Consider the following 20,661-nt stretch of genomic DNA (forward strand, 5'->3'; position numbering starts at 1 on the left):
GTGAAATTCAACTGAGCTTCAACCTGACGGATAACCACGGAATTATCTGAATTGCTTGGCAAGCTATCTTCTTTTACAATTGTTTAACAGTCGACACAAACACTAATTCAAATTTAAAATCAAATAAACATTTGTTAGTTCCATTCTGATGGGCTACAAGGTAATATAGTAATAAAAACTAAAGCGGTTGTTTATCGATACATAATATGGTAATAAAAACTGAAGCGGTTGTTTACACGAGCTAACCGTGAAGCAACCAAAGTGAATAAGAAAAGAGTCTTTAACATGCAAGAAGTTAAATGATTGTTAAGAAAGACACAGGAACTGTCTGTTTTGTACTAGCTGAAACTAGCTGAAAACGCATATAAGATTTAATAAATAGATTAAAAATATATTTTTTCAAAATAATTAACACATTAATAGAGTTCATAGAAGTTGAGATATTTTTGAAGTTTGTCGAAATATACAAGTGAAATCAATAATTGTCTTTAACTACTTACTTCTGTTGGTTGTGAAAGTACTACGAAAGTGAAGCAATAACAAAATGTAATCCCAATCAGGATAATATAACAAAGTTCTCTTCCTGATGCCATTATAATTGGAGTCTTGTGATATATTAAGAAGATGGCAAATACCGCAGACGTGCATAGGATACCAAACAATGAAAAGACGAATGGCACTAAAGCCCACGGGCTGTTGAGGTTTCGACCAATGTATTCCGGCTTTAGTTCTATACAAGAAGTCTTATCTCTATTCGGTATTTGACCTGAAAGGAAACAATATATCAAATTTTCTTATTTTCAAGGTGTACAAAAGAAATTAATTGAAATAATTTCGATTATATTTACCATTGATACAAAAGCCGAAATTTAATGAATGTTTCTTTTGATCTGGGACTTGCGAAGAAAAATTTTATTTTGCGCGAAATATGATTAAATGATGGTTTATTTACATATGCGTAGGTATTTAGTCTAATATAGTCTATTCAGGTGCCGCCCAGAATATCGCGTAAATCGCGACGCGTCTGGCTCAGTAAAATACTTTGGCACTTCACATAGAAAGTTCATCAGGTACGTTCCCAGTGATCTGAGATGATGGGAAGGAAAAGTCCGATGAAAGTCCAAGGAGAATTCATCTGTAGGATTATTAGTATTATTTTTATTAACTAGTTATTTTATGTTTTGGATCTTTATTGTCACTTCTCGTTTTCGTGTCTGTACCGGAATGTAAATGATATAGAAAGAGATAGTATTTAAAGAATTTCGGGAGTTTAACTCAGAGCGTGTTCTGCCTCTCGGGGCCACGTTGCTAGGTTAGTTAGCTCAGATAAGATTGTGTTATTCTGCTTTGGATTATAGATACCGATATTTGAACTGTTACGCTGTTAATGTTAAATTCTTTATGTTACCCTAGGCTACTACATTTAATTTCAATATGCAATTTGAATTTACTATTTCTTTAAGTTACTTTGCCACAGGTGATTAGCACGAGTGGTTTGTAAGCACGCATTCATGTTTAAAGTTCTGATTTAACAAAATATTTATTTAAGCTTTCTCAAGTTTTTATCGTTAACTTCAGGCATAGGGATAATTTGCTCCCAGTCTGTTAGGAGCTTGGACGTAGTTTATGCTACCACAGCAAGCCAAACTTTAAACATCTTACAAAAAAGTGGAAAATTCAACTCTAACAATCATGTCAACAATAAGCAGCAGAAGCATTTCCTCAGTGATTTTAATCTGCTAACGTTTTTCAGCAGTTTGTACGAGTTTGCTGAATAAATTATTTATTCTTTCATCCACATTAAAATTGATCTCCGAAATGTTTGGAGTAGTAGTCCGTGCTTGATAGGGCGAGTAATGCGCTTGTGCAGCGACATTTTCGTCAGATACTGGGTTGTTACGATTATCTGCATAATTATCAGGAAGTTTCTTTAGTCTCCGAGGAAGCTTTCTTTCATCTTTCTTAGGCAGGAATTTTGGGGTAAAATTCATGTTTTGTCAATGAGGCCACGTGATCCAGTTTACGGTGATACAAGTATTTAATTTAGTGGCAAAACGGTAATGAACCAAACTATTAATTCTGCTCCTCAGAGCAGAATTTCATTGCTTTTGATGAAGAAGAATCTATAACTGTTCGTTATCGAAATAGACAGAGCTTTAATTAAAATCTATACTAAGCACAGTATTGCTGTTTTGTCTAATTTTATGTTTTACTTTGGGGTATTCTTCTTTCCTCTTGTGAGGTTATATGATGTTTAAAAGATTATTAACATGCCTTGGATTAATGCCATACTTTAAGATGAAAATGAAAATTTAAAGCTAAAGTTTTTCCAAACTCTTTCAAATAACATGAAACGACATTGATTATTGTAAATGTTGTTGTTATGACTGGACATTTGAAAGTATTTTGATGGATAAAACCTCGAACACACCACCAACGAAAATATTGCTGTACCCTTCACACAATCAACATTAAAGCCGAGGAACAGATCCAGGAATCTTCATCCCTTTTCCTCTACCGTCAAACCTCTTGTGAGACCTTTCGTCCGTCCAAACGGGATAGTGTTTAGTGTCGCTGATTACCAACCGAAGGGACGGGTTTGATTTCCGAAGAAGACATGGACAAAGAATATGAATTATGTTTTTAAGCGCATAGTGGCTGTGAGGTCAAGGGCACTCAATATACACAGTAAGCCGAAATCCCCTGGAGAGGTTGTTGGTAGGGGAAAGGTGTAGGGACACTCTGGCAGTCCCCGAGGTGTTCTCTCTCAGAATTTTGACCGGCGCGAAAGCTTAGCAGTTAGCAAGCTCGACAATAACTAATATGTCCTAGATGGATGCATAAATGCCGGCCTTGTTTCAGTCTACACCTGTAAGGATTATTTTATAAGCTGAACAGAGCACATGTAAAGACTATTTACAAACAATCAAACCTTCTCCGGGATTCGGACTCGAGCCCAAAGATACAACAGTCAGCAACGCTAACCACTATCCCGATCAATGTGGCACTATTATTGGAAGCTTTTTGTACCTCCAACTGTAGCTATATTGAAACTTGAGCGAATAATAGTGTTATAAATAAACTTTGAATGGCTAATTCTGCAATGGTGAAACCAACCGCCCTTTTCGGTATGGTTAGCGAGATAGCTATCATGTCATTGCGCCCGGGTTTGAATCCTTGGAAATGTCCAAATGTTTATAGCTGTGTTTCTTCTTTTCTAGCTGGTGTAATATCGGCCTACTTTTCTGTAAGACACTGAGCAACATTTTTGGTGATAAGACGGCTGAATGATTGATGGATTTGACTCTTGCCTACCATTGATTGAAGAGCAAATATCTGGCCTTCTGAGAGAGGAAAGCAAATAAACATTTTCTGAAATAACATTTCATTATTTTAAATATTTATCATCTTAGAGAGAAAGGAATTGAAAGACATATTTTAAGCATCAAAAGTGTAGTCATATGATATGAAAATTCTGAAAAGCAAACTTTTAGATTCAAAGTCATCAAAGAAACTGCATCATTTCAGAATGATACGAAACTAAACTCTAAGAAGTAGACAAGAATTCCTTTTTAAATGCTTTGCAAAAGGAAATAGAAAAGGAAATAGAAAGGAATAGAAGGAAATAGAGTGATTCGATATTATTATAATAAACAAATGTATCTCAGGTAAATAAAATCTAGGATATATTTCTTGAAAGCAAGTTCATTTTCTACTTTTAAAAAATGAAAATTTTGAAAGCCGATATTGACAAAGAAAACAAGTTCGCACCGATTTTCGCAAACAGCTTTATAAGTAGCCCTTGAGATGCTGTTTACCAAGACGAAGAAAGGAGAATAAGTATTTAGTATGATAAAATCTACTTCCCATAAAGCTAAAAAATGTAGCAAAATTTCAAGAATGATAGTCGGTAACAAGGAAATAGCAGAAGCAACGTACAGCGCGGGGGAAAAAAAAAGGGGGGGACAGTTTTATATCTCCCGTTCTACTGGGCCGATTGACAAAATTCAAATTGCGTTTTTCATGTTTCGAAAGTGCGACTTAGGATATATATTAGATTTATATATAGCACTATTCTAAAATAGGTATTTTGACACAAAATCGGACTTTTTCTGAAATAACATACCATTTTTTCTACATGTTTCGAATTCTACGACTCAAATTATGCCAGACTGCCAAGTTTGTAAAAATTGTAAGTTTTGTGAGCGGTTTCTAGTGGGTGTATGTGAAGTTCTGTGAATGAACTCGCTAATCATACTATAGAAATGATCCTATGAATTGGGTGTATGTGTCGACACACAAATATTTACTAGAAATTGTTTACAATTGAAAACTTGCACACATACACTCGACGATGGCACTGTCTTGGGTCTTGGCATGTGTTTGATTTCCCTTTCACAGGAGCCAAAACGTGTGACAGTTGCATAACGAAAGATTATCTAAAAAAATTATATTCGCAGAAAGTAGCGTAAAAAATTATGGGAGAGCAGAAAATCCCTCAAACCGTATAGAATTAAATTTTAGTAGCACATGTTTGCAAAAGTATCAAATTTTGCGAAAAATAGCATGATCTGGCAACACTGTTTGCAATATATACTATTAGCTTTAAAAACCTTTCGTTTGGTGAAAGATGGAGATGACATTTTCCCAGTAAAATGAGTTTTTATAACTGAGCATTACTTCGCAACGCATGCATTTGATTGTAATGCCATATTTATCATATTCGTTATTAGTGATTGCAGAATTTTATTTCTGATTTCACCCATTTTATCTCAATTCAGAATAGACTGTAGGCATTTTTTATGAAGAATCCTTCAAGTTCTTAAAATAAGGTTGTCAAACGGGAACTCATTCTCTTGTTAGGCTCACGAACATTTAGGACGGTGTCTTTAAGCACTTTAAAAATTTTCCCGTAAGAATGCGTTGCGAAGTTATAAAATGCGTCAGTTATAAAAAATAATTCTGCTTGGGAAAAACTCATCTTCAACTGGCTCCAAACAAATCGTTTTCAAAGCTAACAAGAATAAACTGTAACTGAAATTTCATGTGTTATATTACTTGTAACGGTATAGCCATTGAAACTATAGGACATTTATATTTAAAATTAACATACGTTTTGAAATTTTGAAGTGCGCGACTTTTGGATCATCCTGTATATATTATACACACTATACATTATGAGCCAGATTGAGTATTTATTATCTGAATTAGAGAGAGAGAGAGAAATTTATAAAAAAATTAAAATGGAAATGCAGATTATTAAAAACGTATATTACTTTTAAATCGCTTTACTAATTACGAAATATACAATTTTATCTTAAAAGGTACTGAAAATCATATGTCACGTCACACAGTAACACTGCTGAGAAGTTGCAATTCGTTAAGCCGCGTGGGGCATAAATTAAAAATGATATCTGAAGCAAGGGCATCTGTTACATTACATTGATGATAAATACTCTGGTGGTTTAATCTAATTAACGCATTCCGTGCATATAGTTATGCGAAGAACTAGAAGATTAATTTATAGAAATTTCTGATTTCAGTACTTAAATTTCATGTAGCCTTATAATTTAAAATTTTACACCTGTTTAGTTAAAAATTCATTTTGAAAATTAGAAGTGGTTATGATATTTTTCAGATTTTCTCTTTTCGTACTGTGTTCAAAGAGGCTGTTAAATAATAAAAAAAATATCTTTTCTTTCAAGAGCGAAGTATATTACACTTTGGGTTAAAAATTAGATATAAACTATGCAGAATTTATTTTGAATTTTGAAAGAAGAGTATTTCACTTAAAAATAATTATAAAAATTACAGTCTTCCCAGGTTCCTTTCATTGCTTTCTGAAAAGAAATCTGTTTCAAAGAAAGAACCCTTTAAAGTAAAAGAGTTTTAAAATTTAAACGGATTTTCCCTCATTAATGTGTGATTTCACATAGCATAGTCTACTCGTAGAATATGTTTTGCTTGGTAAGAGTTTTAGAATTTTATGTTTCAAGGTTTAAAATATGTACGAATCAATAGCTATTCTTTTATTAATAACCTTCATAGCTGTAAAAGTTTCCCTAAATGTTTATAATATCTCAGAATTCATCAGTGTTTTACAGAGATTAGATTACATTAGCTTTCTTTAACAACGTTAGAAGTATCTGTCATGCTCAAGGCATTTTGAAAAGAACTAACTCTTGTATGCCATATACCAGTATATCAGGATAGTCGTGAAATACCAAAGTACCATTTTATCAAGAATCGCACATGAGATGAAACGATTAGTGGGTTGTGATAACGAAATAGTGGCTTCATTTATTGGTTCATTACATAAAATTAGGTAAAGCAACAGCCGCGTTTTGGGCGTAAATTTTAATTAAAGCTAATTTACTTTTGAGTTTTTATTAAAATCTACACTAAACACAAAGTTGTTGCTTTGCCTAATTTTATGTTTTATTTTGGCGTGTTTCCTTTCTCTGTTGGTTCCTTATTTTACAGAAAGAACTGAATTTTGCCCCGAGAGTAGGAGAGGAGAATTCTTAGAAGAACATATTAAAAAGAAATTCTAATATTATTTCACTAAAAAACAACAGGGCCAACCTGTATAAATTACCGCATTTATAGGTATTTGTGTCATTATTTTGTTTAAAAAATTTACGAGGAAGTCCTTTAGAAGGACACACTGAGAAGCAATTCTAAAAAAATGCTTGATAGACAAAAACAGGCCAACTAAGTTACCTCATTTATAGATATTTGTGTCACTATTTTGCTTAAAAAATATAGCATTATTTCTTTAGAAAATAATAAAATCAGACTAAAGATATACTTTTATGCCTGATTGCATTACCTTGTGGACATTCTGTACAATGGCCATAAGGATCAGGAAGAAAGTACTCTGCCTCGCATGGCCGGCAGGTCCAGCAGCAGCGTCTGTGAAGATGCAAACTACGTATCCTTTCCTCTCCGAGCTCGCATTGTTCACTACAACTGGACACTGGCTTACCTAATTCATCCACATAGTCTTTCCAATTCCACACTGGAGCGGATCGCATTCGTAATCTGAGCGAAAGAGGCATTAAGACAACATTTAATTTTATCACGAATTAGATCTTGATGTTTTATATACCGACTGTGCAAAATGTTCTGAACTGGATTGATAAAAAATAGAGAAAACTTAAGCTGAAGGCTTAGTGCTTCATTTTTTCTAAATAGTCTCTCCTTACTTAAGTACAAAACACAAAAAGCTCTTACAATCATATGAAACTGTCAGAAAAATCTTTGTTTGGGATGTTTTTCAACTTGCGTGTCACAGTGTCTTGAATTTTGGCTACGTCATGATAATGTTGACTCTTCATGCGAAGTTTGAGTTTCAGGAATAAAAGAAATCACTCGACACCAAGTCGGGTGAATATGGAGATTCGCTGAGAACTGACGCACGTTTTTTTTTGCTAGAAAATGCACCACAACTTCAGCCATGTGAGCTGGCGCATTGCCGTGCAACAAAAAAAAAAAAAAAAAAAAAAAAAAAAAAAAAAAATTCCTTTCTTTCCATCGTTCCGGATGAGACCCCTGAATCCTCTCGCACAACCAATCCATGACACCACACATTAGTCCCAGGTTTTTCCCAGTTTTGTTTATATACTAGGAACAAAAATCTAACCCGGAACTTTTCGGACAGACGGTATATGTTTTCATACCGTTTAAAAAATACGAGAATTTTCAAGTAATAATGTATACACGATTTTGGAAATTTTAGATTCTAATCTATCAAAGTGATTTGAAACCCTTATTCAGAGAAAACTACTTTGTTAATTACTACATAGATATCTTTCGTAAGTAGAAGAATGGATTATTTCTGAAATTTAAAAGCACGGACTGTAAAGTATTATATGATAGGTAAGAGGACATTCCCGAATTTATCAACTTCTTAGTCCGATTTGCTTTGTCAAAATGATAAGTTAAAACGATAATCTAGTAATTGCTATACTTTTCCGAGCATACCTTTCTTTGAGAAAAGAGAACACGCCAAATAAAGCTAAAATTTCTCTTTTATGTCGATATGAGATTCGCGTCTTTGATGGCAATAAAGATATTTTTATCACTAGTTATCTCATTTAAGAATTCTGTATATTCTGCCATCCAGTCCACTTTTGAATTTGAAAGGATTTTCCTTCACCTTTTTCTGCTCTCACATTCTTCTTTCTTGAGCTTTTTAATCAGATGCAATAGTTCTAGTTTTGATGCCATAAACTATCGGGATATCGTAAACGTTGTTAAATTTTCCACTACTACTGCTAAATCTATTATTCCACTGCATAAAAATAGTCTTTTTCTACTCTTTCTGTTTTTTTTTCGTCCTCTGAAGGTTTGCTAAGTCAGTTCTTGATAAAGAACTCAGTTACTTGAACGCGACTGCAGTTCATGCTTCTTGTCCCAGATTACTGAGCAAGTAGTTCAAACGATTTTCCTGTTCTAAGAAAACTTGTACAAACATTAGGTCTTTTTTTGAAGCAGGAGACGTGAAAAATTTTCAGTGCCTTTGCCAGGACCTCTCGAATACTCGTCGAGTATGCTTCCAATTACACAACGAAGGCAGGCGGAAAGGACGGAGAAACTACCTTACACGTCTTATATTTGAAGAAATGGAAAAATAAATCATCCTCTGAATAACATTTTTGGTCTTCAAACCATAAATTTAGTTCAGCTTCTTCTAATATCATCCAAAACACTAATCAAATTACCAACTTCATTTGGTGAATTAGATTTTTTTGAGACTTTCTGTTATTTCTATATCAGGGAATAATATAAATTTTAAGACATGTTTTGCATCACACATTCATATCTGTTTTTAATTTAATCGCATTTTACTCGCCTGGGTGGCATCATTTGCGTTTTCTGTTGCTGTTTCTCTCTTCCTTTATAGTAGAGGGGCCGTAGTTTGTCTACTACCAATCTACGTTTGCTTACAAAAAGAGATCCGCTGATCACAACAGATGTAAACGGCTGACATTGGCACGGTTGGTAAATGCTGTAAATTTGTTTTAGCTTTGTCTAACACACTGATTGCTGTAACTTTGCTTAGATTTACTGAAGATTTAACCCAATAAGTATACTGTAGCTTTTGAAGACAAATACTTTAATTTGTGCCGTATTATTTCAAGTTACAGCGGTAAAGAAATAAAGTTTACTTTTACATATTGTATATCTTGTGTGAACAATCAGAACTAAGCAAAAACGTTAACTCGCTGATATATAAAGGTAACTTCTAAGGATAGGAGGAAGGAGATATTTCTAAGGATAGGATATTTAACTACTTTATTATCAACTTATAGTTAAATATCCTTAGTCGTAACTAATGTGATTGCTTTTGAGTAAAGAAACTTTTCAGGTGCTTAAAAGATTTTGCTTTGTTTAGTTAAATTCACCAGTTAATTTGCCAGTTAATTAGCAGAATTCTATTTACGACAATGTAGAACCTTGTAGAGGCATTGTTATTTCGAAGCAGGACACATGAAAAATGAACAATGCCCTCGCCGGAACTCGAACTTCGGACCTCTCGAATATGCGCCGAGCATGTTGACCATTACACCAGGAAGGCATGCTAAGAAGGCGGGAGAAATACCTTATGACCTCAAATAGTCGACGTTTATAGATTTAAGAAAGGCTGTCATTTTTGAAGAAGGAGAAAATATTAATAGTGATGAGTTAGGAAATACATTTTTATTCAATCCAAATTCTAAAGATGCTGCTACTTAAACAGCTGTGATAAAGAAGCTTTAGCCAATAGATTAAACAATTTCCTTACTTCGTGTAAGGGTTCCATTCTCCAATAGCTTTGTATTCGTAAATGTCTCCAATTTTATAAGCCTTTTTAAACTGGTAGATAGTGTAATTTACGGGAATACTTCTTGTAGAATCAAAACTAATAATCATATCATGATCTTGCGAGCCTGAAATATAAAGGAAGGCGTATTCAAATTTTAGACTAAGCACAGTATATTCACATTATAATCACAACACGCAGAAAACTTTTGTATAAATTTATATAAAAAATATAAGATTAAAATAAGTACACTTTATGAAAAATGCAGTAAAAAGGTAATTGAAGATTTATGCAAATTTTTTACCAAAAATGTGCATTTATACACAGTAAAGAGGAGAGGACATCGAACTAAATTTTTACCAAAGTCATTCGCATATGCAATGAAAACATAGGGAAGATTTAAGTAAATTACTATCAAATATATACGTTTTTGTATCGTAAAATACGGGGAATATCTACGTAAATTTCTGTCAAATATATACGTTTATATACAGTAAAAAGTCGGGAAGATTTGCGTATATTTTTACTAAATATATACGTATACGTGAAACAAAAAATTGAAGAAATTTATGTACATGCGATAAATATATGTACATTTTTACTAAAAATATTAATACGTAAATAATACGTAAATTTCAGGAATTTACGTATATTATACCGCAATCTTTCGCATAAATATACCTAAATTTTACTTAAAACTTACGTATATTATAACGTAAAAATATACGTAAATATCTACTATTTTTTCTTGGACACTTTTAATGATATATTTACGTTCAACTTGAACGTTTTTTATACGAAGGACCATTTGTAAATTTCACGTATTTTCTCGTGCAATTTACGAATGCATGCTGCCTGGATTACATGCTGCCTGTCGCATTTCGGATTTTTCCAGTTCAAGCTTTCTGAAGGTGTCAATACATATCGTGCCATTTCAGACATTTTCCTTCCTTCTGTAGATGTTCTGGCTGAAAACATCAAAAATCATAAAATTTCAGTCTTTCTAGTTTTATCGTTTCTTTATAGTTAGAAAGACATTGCAAAGGGAAGAGCAGATGTTCAAAGAAATAAACTGGTCTAAATAAGGCATGCTTTGTCATTTCATTTAAGACTTGGTTTGTCTCATTTTAGGCTTTCCTAATTGAAGCTTTCTTACAAATCGCGCCATTTCAGATACTCTTGATAGGGTGAATGAGAACAATTCTCATTTCAGCCTTTCCATTTAGGGTCAATGCAAAATCTGAGCGACTGAAAGTCACGTGAACGTGATGCATGCACAAAGCAATGTCGCAGTGACTCTTTGTCCTTTAAACTTTAGAAATTGCTTAAATGAAACGTTAATGGCATTGGTAATTATACCTAATACAGAAAATTAGATGTTTTTAAAATTTGAGTGCGATATAGTATTACTATTTTCTCGAAAAACATAGTAGTACTAAGTTTTGAAAATTGAGACAATGAAAGCAAAAAGTCGCTTTGAAACACAAAAATAAAAACTTTTGAGAGTTTGTCTAGCATGAGATCTGCAACAATCTTATCTCTTAAATTTCTGAAAAACTGAAATCAGCTTTTGCATGAAATGCTCGCTTTTCCTCGACAGATAAAATTAAAACAGAGCGCGGTCTGAAATAAACACGTGTTTTCTTTAGCCCAGCTTGTTTTTTGTGAACACCTGCTCTTCCCTTTCCAGTGTCTTCCCACTAACTATAATGAAACTTCAGGAATAGAAAGGCTGAAATGGAAGCTTTTTTTGCTGTTCTCATCCCGAACACCTGCCAAAGGAAGCCTGAAATGGCACTGTACTTGTTACTATGTTCAGAAAGCATGTATCGTTAAAGCCCGAAATGGGATATCTAGATTTTAGATTTAGACTCTATAATTGACCGAGCTATTGCGAAGAGCAATGTTGCCGGTTCCAGAATTAAAGCCCAAGGGCACTTGACATAAAGAAATCTGGACGTGGAGAAAATCTCAGATGAGAAAACGGAGAAAAGGGGAAGAAGAGAAGTACCAAAAAGAGCAAGACAATCCAATCGGACAAGTTTGCAAAACGTGACGAGAGATCATTGCTTTCAAGAAGGACCCAAGACAATGTAAATCAATGACAACAATATGAGAAGATACACTACAGCAATAGTTCCAATGAGAAATTCAAATACAATTAAACAACCTCAATCAATAGTGCTAAATACAACACAATACAGAACAACTATACAACACAATTTAAATACAACAATCAGCGCAATACACTACAGCAACTCAACAACAACCTAAGCAACCTATTTACAACACCACTATATCATCACAATGCGAAAAATCTCACAGCATTAGTTTTATCAATCTCCAAGAATAATATTCAAGCTACAGAAGAGCTTCAATCAAAATCAGATGCATTGGAAGTATAACCAATTGAGGAGCTAAGTGAAAAAGTTGTCGTCTCCTCTCATGAAGGTGTGAGCTGCAAGTGGTCTGACTCTTCTATTTTCGAAAAGAATTTCATAATTAAAGACTTGGGAGTAATTAACAAAGTCACATTGCACAGCTTTGTTGAAGAATTTTTCATTAGATCTTCTGATGTAATCTGGAATCGTTTCAAGTTTTAAGTCTCCGTGTAAAAGTTTATTGCGTATAAGGTAGTGTGAATCAGTAATAATGCACAGAAATTTGTTTTGCTCTACTTGTAATTGATGCAGTTGAGTTTGAGTGACCGTGTTCCAAGCAGGAGCAGCATAACAAAGTGTCGGTCGAATGCAAGTGGTATATATATGTTTTTTGGTACTCAAAATAAGATTTGAATATTTTCCAATAACCTGAAGAAATCTGCATATTATGTCTATGGCTTTGCTTTTGACACTATTAATGTGATTAGACCATGTGAGCCTTTTGTTCAAAATAATTCCTAAGTATTTGGCCTTTGTGACCAGAGGAACAGTTCCTGAAAAAGGTAGTGATCTTTAAAAGCAATGTTTTTCTTAGTTTTGCTAAGAATTAAAAGTTGTGACTTGCTTTAGATATAGTACTGGATGTAGAAAAGATATAGTACTGGACCGAGAATACTTCCTTGTGGGACGCTGGATCTTATAGGTCTTGAATTGGATTTTTCATCTCCTTGAGTGACGAAGAAAGTGCGGTTCTGCAAAAAGGAGAAGATCAGAAGAATGAGTTTTCTAGGAAGTCCCAAGTTGATAAGCTTGAAGACGAGCCCCTCATGCCAGACGTGGTCAAAGGCTTTCACCACGTCCAGCATAAGGAGCGCAACACTTTGCTTGTTATGGAATGCAGATTCCACAAATTCTACAATTCTTACTAGTTGTCGAGTAGTACTGAGGTTTTTTCTGAATCCGTACTGATCATAAGTTAGCAGGTGAAGAAAAGTTTCCTGAGAATAAGTCTTTCATAAATTTTACCAAGACTGGATAACAAACTGATTGGCCATCAGGCTTGGTCAAATCTTTACCCGGTTTGGGAAGAAGAAAGATCTTGGCTTGCTTCCAAGTATCAGGGAAACAGTTGAGAGTAAGACAAGCGTTGAGAATACTAGCGAATTTACTGATAAGTTTTCTAGGTAAGTTACGAAACATTTTATTAGTAATTTGATCACTTCCAGGAGCTTTTTTGATGTTGAGATATCTAATAATATTAGCAATTTCCATAGGAGAAGTAAGCCTTGGGAAGTTATGAGCCGAAGAAGAATGAAGCCAAGAATACACATAGTTTTCCAGAACATCTTTAAAGGTTTGATTCATGGGCTCCATATTAGGAGTAAACTGCTTTTCCGGGTATTCAGCGAAAATATCAACTTTAAGTGAGTAGGCAATTTTAGTATCAGTATGAATAGGTCTATTGTTAATACTACTTCTTTTAAGATTTTGAAGATACTTCCACAAAGAACCATCATTAATATTAACTTTAGATATAAAATCTTCTCTTGTTTCCTTTTTAAAATCAGTGGTAAGCTTCTTGATTTTTCTATTAAAAATATTGATTTCTCTTTTAAGGGCAGGGTCCCAGTTACGGAGCCAAAGCTTTAGCAATCGGTTTCTTTCTTTGATAAAGTCTCTGATACTGCGAGGGAGTCAAATATTATTGTTAGTTAATTGAATGGTAACTGTAGCATCTCTGAAAGCTTTCAGTATACTGTCAGTGAAGATTTGAATGGCAAGATCGATATCCTGTTTGTTATTTGTTAATAGGAGGGCCTTCTTTAGAAACAACAAGAGAAGCAATTACAGGTACATGATCAGATGTAAGTTCTGCCTTGACTTCCAAAGAAATAGGGATAGAGGTATTTGTAAGGATAATATCCAAGATGTCAGAGAGATTTGGAGAGGCAGGACGATAAGTGGCTTCAGAAGGTACATGTAATGCGACAGGATGATTGCAGATAAAATTATGCATAATACGTCCATTGGTGTTAGAACGACGACATTCCCATTCGAGATGCTTAGCATTCATGTCTCGGGCAATAATAACTTGCTGATCTTCAGGAAGTAAGTTTTTTAACATATTTTCAGAAAGTCGATTTCATGGTGTATTATAAATAGTCGTAAAATTGATGGTACCAAACTGTGGGAGTATAACAGCAACAGTCACACTTTCGAATCCAGAAGCAGAGTTTGTTGAGATAAGACAGGATTGCAAAGAGTTTTTAACAAAAATTGCAGCTCCTCCTCTTCTTTATGAAAGTCTATCACCTCTGTAGGTGCGATAATTAGCAATATACAGTCTATCGGCAGGAACAACATGTGTTTCACAGATCATGCCAATATCTATGTTATATTCTATAAAAAAGTCCGAAAGTTCATCAATTTTGTTAACAATGCCAGCAGCATTCCAATAACATAGTTTAAACGAATCTGACTTATTGAATATGCTGGTCAGAATTAGTTTCATCTGATACTGTATTAGTGACATTTTGACAGATGTTTTGCGCAAGGAGTTGTATTTCTGAGTTTTTTAGGAAGGTGACTAGAGTATTAAGGTCATCAAATATCTTTTTTGCTTCCGCAATAAGATTTGGAGAAGGATTGTTATTAGTTTTGATGGCTTCAGCAAAAGACTTATTGATAATAAACCTATCAACATATGATTTGATTTGTTAGCTTGCTTCGGGAACTTTTCACAACCTTTAAATGAAGCTGTGTTGTCTAGACCACAATTTGAACATTTAGCACATTTGTCTTTTTGACAGGTTCTTGAGTCATGGTTATTACCACATTTAACACATCTAAAGCCATTGTGGCAAGCAGCTTGTGAATGATGAAATCCTTGACATCGGAAGCACTGGACTGGGCCAGAGCGTCCTTTATATGGTTCGACTTTGATATGTAATTCACAAATTTTGGTTTCTTTAGAAATTTCTTTAGATTTTTCATTTTTCTGCAGAGTGATAAGACAAAGTGGAAATTTTTTAACTTGTCCTTTAAATCTACGAGAGAGTTGATTGACACTTATAACTTGGTAATTTTTGCTTAAAAGTTCTTCTTTGATTTCATCAGGATCTGTGTCCATCGTAAGATGACGGAAGACCACTTTATGATTCTTCTCATCAGGCAAGAGAAAGGAGTGCTATTTAATTTCCTTTTTTTTCAGAATACTTGTTATTTCTCTATGAATGTTGACATGAGAGACTTTAATTTTAAAGCCTTCTTTTTGAATTTAACCTGTGTAATAAGATTTGTCTGATAATTTATGTTCTGCAAATAACGCTTTTAGTTCTTTCCAATTAATTTTTTTATCATTTATATAAATAGCAGGTTGCGCTTTGCCTTTTTTGTTTTGATCGTTTTGGATTTCTTCATTTATCTGAGATTCATTTGGAACAACAGAACTTGTGTCCATTGATTCTTGACTATTAATGGAAGGACTAACAACTAGTTTGAGCTGAGAAGGATTAATGGGACGAAAATGACCCTTTTTCCTTTTACCCACACTACGATCTCCTTTGGGTTTTCGTTCAGTTTCGTTACCTGAACTATCCGTTTCTTGTTCGAAAGGAATTTCATTTGAATTGTCTTTATTTGGCTTATTAGGTGAGCCTCTCATACGTTTTCTTTTGAAAATTTTCCATTCACTTTCTGTAGGTGTAGAAGGAGTTTCTTCTTGATGTTCTAATGACTCTTCAATTTCTTTGTGAGCAGTAGTTAAGGCATCATACATTTTTTTGAAGTAGATCAAATTCTTTGTCTTCTTTGATATAAAGATTTCCATTTTGTTTCTTAATTCTCAGCTCCTCAATGGTAGCCGCAAAAACTTTCAAAAATGGTTCTATCATTCATAAGCAAATTAATGGAGTCCGGCCCTCCGGAACCAGACCCACACGAAGGTCATGGCTTAGATTTAATTTTATTTGCCAAGGAAAAGCGAACTAGTTTCATGCAAATGGCTGAAACTGAATTTCTAGAAACTTCAAAAGCTAAGATTGCTGGCCAAACCCTAAAAAAGTTTTTATTTTGTGTTTCAGTGGGATTTTTTGCTTTCGATATTTTAGTTTCCAAGATTTAGGAATTGTGTTTAAAGAAAATAATAATATTATATCCAACTCAAATTTTAAAAACATTTTGCTTCTTCTATCAGATATAAATCCATTATTAAACATTATACCAAATAGATATAATGTTTTATTTAAGCAGTCCCTAAAGTTTAAAGGGCGAAGAGTCATAGTGACGTCACTCTGTACATACATCACAGTCACGTGACTTTCTGTCCTCAGATTTTGCGTTGACTCTGAACGAAAAGGAAATATTTCTTACTCATCCCATCAACAGATGCTGAAATGACACGATTTTTAAAAAAGCCTCAACTGGGAAAGCCTGAAATAACCCTTTACTTTTATACAGGTTTACTCATATAACCGATTCTGTTAGCCAATAAAATTTAATTTTGGTATATCTTCCTAAATATATTTGCCAATGTAATTATTAACACAAATTTAAATGCAAATTGTATATCATCCATTTATTTTTATCCTTACCCTAACACTTATTTTTGTAATTTTCTTATTTTACAAATCTTTATTGCATTAAAAATTTTGATCTTTTTTTCATGTTTGCTTGGATAATTATATAGCAAAAAAATATAAATTCTGATAATGTATTTTTAACTATATCTGCCCTTTCATTTAATACCAGCACATACTATATTGTTTCAAAATCACATTGTTAGATCATTTATCATGTTCAAAAATTCAATTTCATGAAAGTCTTAGTCTTTAATTCAGTTTTTAAAGGAATGAATCTGTGGAAATAAACGATTGGGACTGTCAAGTAAGAAAATTGATCACTCAGAAAAGTTTTAGGAAAATATATCCATTATCTACATCAAAAATGGATCCAAGTACCACTGAGAATGTTAGAACCATTCCTTTAAGTGATACTTTCGGATAATTTTTAAGCATCACTGATGTGAATATGAACCTCTACTTTTAGTTTTCAAAATTTATTTTATTTGCGAAGCAAAAAGTTCTGGTTAAATTCTCGAAAGATCACATCTTTTTCTTTCAAAATGCATGAAAAGAATTTGAAGTATATGTGCTGTCTGTTAACTTTTTATGATTGTAACACTGTAATTTATTTCTTGAGTTTAAATGAAATGTAGAAGGATTAGATTAGATTGTTTGATTACGGCAAAATCACACCAGAGCTACCTCTTAAGGCAAGGGGTGCCTTCCTAGCGGATTTCCGAAGTGGATTTGTCTGCATTCACATTAAACATAGGGGAAATTTCTGAAAACGCTCTTATAATCAGCCAACTCGGAAAAATTCGGAGCCGATTTAATTATCAGTGTTCAGTGGTCTTATGCTTTCGTCCACTGGTGGATGAAGCCTTAAAAATGTCATCAGTTGTAAAAATGTAATTACGAAATTCTGAGAAAGAGTAGAAGAATGTAAGAATGCTGTTTTTATAGCCAAGATCACTCTCACATGAATGGCATTTCTATCTGTGCGGCGCTCTAAAACCACACTGACAGAAAATGAAACACCGAGAAGGAGTTGTTCTAGATAAACATAATTTGAAATGCGTATTTGAAAATCTAGAGGAATGGCGTCTATTCAGATTTCACGCTACACAAATAATTACGGCGTCAGTAAGCTCACTATAGCATGCAAATCACGTTTACTTTAAACGCGAGGTGTAAACTTGTAAGGATCTTAAGTTTTACTAACGTTTATTTTTATTTTAAATCTTTACTATCACTTCTTATTTTCTACTTCCGGCCAGAATTAAAAGCTTTAACTTATTTATGCAAATTTGTCTGGCGAACGCCAAGTACTTAAGTTGTGGCTTTTTGCCAAGCGAGAGAGAGGAAGGTGTTAGTCGAAGCAGGCCGCTTGCCTTAGCAGTTTTACTCGGTTGCTGGTTGCCTTCCAGGCCAGAGGTTTAATCCTCTTGATAATTTTAAACGTATTGTAGTGTTAACAGTTCTCTGTACTACATACGGCTTCCTGTTAATATACGGCCAATCTTCCACGTAGGCCCTTGTTTATTATTCCAAATTTAAGTTAGAGTTTAGTTAATATTTTTATATTCTTACGTTCAGACCACAAGTAGTAGGTCTCTGTATTCCGAAGTACGGAAATTATTGTAAAGAGTGAAAAATAAAGGGTTTCGTATACCCTTCCTGTGTATCTTGTCTACTTCCCACATTTATTGGACACAGCTTTAGTAAGCTCCCTGTTCCGAGTCAGGGTCTTTGCATGTTCCCAAAGCAAGTAAGGCGGAACATTGAACCTGATAAACTTCGTGTGCTTTATTTATCTTCCAGACTGGGCATTGTGAGCGAGATTTGAGTGTGGAATGAATTTAAAGAAATGAAAAAGGCAGTCCCAGCAGCTTACTGATTTTCAACGAGGCCGTGTACATGACTACGAGAAAGTGGCTTTTTTTCCCTCGTATTTCAGATAGACTTAGCAGTGATGTATTCACTGTACATACGCGTTGCAGCAGTTATCATTGGAAGGTCTAAGGGAAGGACTGAAGCAACGAAACACTTGTCTAAAACATGGAAGCTTCTGTTTCGTAGATTATGTTTGGGAATATCTTACTTAAACTTCAGAGTATTATTCTCAGAAACTTTTTAATAGTGAAGCAGCTACAATGAGGCAATCAAACAAGGTAATAGTGCACTATGCATATCTAGCATAGCTTTTGTTGCATGGATTCTAGTTGGGAATACCTTATGCAAACTTCGAAAGGTACAATTATATGAATATTATACAGAGGATCATATTTAATTCTGTTGTAATTCGGAAGCAGAGTTGCATTAATTTTTGCAGCATTTCAAATTAAATTTGGAGAATTAAAAAAAAAAAAAAAACCAACTAGATAAAATTAAAAGCTAAAACAATAATTTATTAAGAAATTAAAATAATAATGCAAATAAATTAACAAATAATTCAAGACTTGTTGTTTTTTAGTATACTATTTCTGTGATACTTTAATTTATTAATTTAAGAAATTCGTAAGTAGAATTTTTAAGAAGAAATAAAAAAAATTAACCTCTAATTTCCGAAATTTAGGTTTTTAATTTTAAATGCAACATATTGTTCTACAACATAATTGTACCAACATTTCAGCGTAATTGTTGAAAAGTTTAACGGTTTAAAACTTGTAAACATATCTGTCATATTGCAAAATTCAATATGATGGACCATTTATTTCACGATAATTTATCTGTTAAGGTAAAAAAGTGAGAAAATATATAGCATGTATTTTTAATATGATCTTTTAGTATATAATTTGAGGAATATTGCTTTAAAGGATTGTAACTTTTTAATTTCAGGTAATTAAAAGAAATTAAGATTAATTTAATTTGCCTTAAACACAAGTGAACTGTTTTTCATCGAAATGGGCAGCACAACTGTTGGTTCCAGTGGCTATTTTAACATTCTTAAAGCGTAATTCTCCTAGAAAATGAAATAAAAGCGTATAAAACTAATGCAAAAGTTTGAGAATTTTAGTATGGTATCATATTTACTTCTAAAAGTTGTATTTATAATGTATTCTTTCAACAAATTCCTGTATTTATCGCCTTTACCAGTGCAGAATTCGGGATATTCTTTACATAAAGATCTTATTGCATTAGCCAAGACGTAAACTGAATCTATGACCATTGGCACCAACCCTTCTTGACGAAACGAATTTCCAATGTCTTCATCGCCTGAAAAAGAATTTTCTTTTTAGTTTATTGAAGAATAAACAATCGAGCTCTATATACATATGCAGATTGATTCAAATGTTTTGAAACTATTCAATTAGTCTCTGATTCTCTTATATAGAATCAGATACCTTTACTAACCTTATATTGTTATTCGCTTTCAAATCTTAGCCTTACACAATGAATTATGATTTCATGGTTCCTTATAAACAAACCATTCAAAAGCATGAAGTGCACAGTTTTACGTTACCTTTGTTAACATTGTGAGCATAGCGTTTTCCACTTCCTTGTCTGAAGGATCTCTAGTCATGAAATTTGTTGAATCATGTTCTTACATCTGAACATCTCAAGGCATTTTAAGTTCAGAGAGATCACTTTAAGACAATGCTACAGCATGTATCCAGAGTAAAACCACGTTTCTTGGACAAATTCTGTCATAACTCTAGGCAAATTATATTTTGGATTGCCTGGTTTAGCTTCAGGTAATGCCATAATAGTCATTGTTCATTACCTGTTTATAGGCACGCAAAGATGACACCTGCAACCACAAAAGATAGTTTGCCAAATCTTGCTTTGCCAATCACTCGCATGTTACCGCCTTGAAGTGACTTATTGATACATTAAAGCAAAGCTCAATATTTCACTACCGCATGCATATTGTAATAATTGAAGTGCTTTGTTATGACTGTTCCCAACT

General features: G+C 33.6%; 1 protein-coding gene across 2 annotated transcripts in view; it reads right to left on the minus strand.

Moving 5' to 3' along the window:
• LOC118183080 (metabotropic glutamate receptor 3-like) overlaps positions 1 to 20,661 on the minus strand; it is an 80,442-nt gene that overhangs the window by 10,457 nt on the left and 49,324 nt on the right. For both annotated transcript variants that reach the window (XM_035352506.2, XM_085824123.1), the window contains exons 7-10: positions 19,785 to 19,967; positions 9,791 to 9,935; positions 6,833 to 7,044; positions 501 to 766 (exon numbers count right to left, since the gene is read on the minus strand). In XM_035352506.2, coding sequence (XP_035208397.2) covers positions 501 to 766; positions 6,833 to 7,044; positions 9,791 to 9,935; positions 19,785 to 19,967 — 806 coding nt within the window. The remainder of the gene's footprint in view (positions 1 to 500; positions 767 to 6,832; positions 7,045 to 9,790; positions 9,936 to 19,784; positions 19,968 to 20,661) is intronic.

Source organism: Stegodyphus dumicola, chromosome 9 (genome assembly GCF_044657685.1).
Source record: "Stegodyphus dumicola isolate Sdum_Otavi_A_Nest chromosome 9, ASM4465768v1".
Classification (NCBI taxonomy): domain Eukaryota; kingdom Metazoa; phylum Arthropoda; class Arachnida; order Araneae; family Eresidae; genus Stegodyphus; species Stegodyphus dumicola.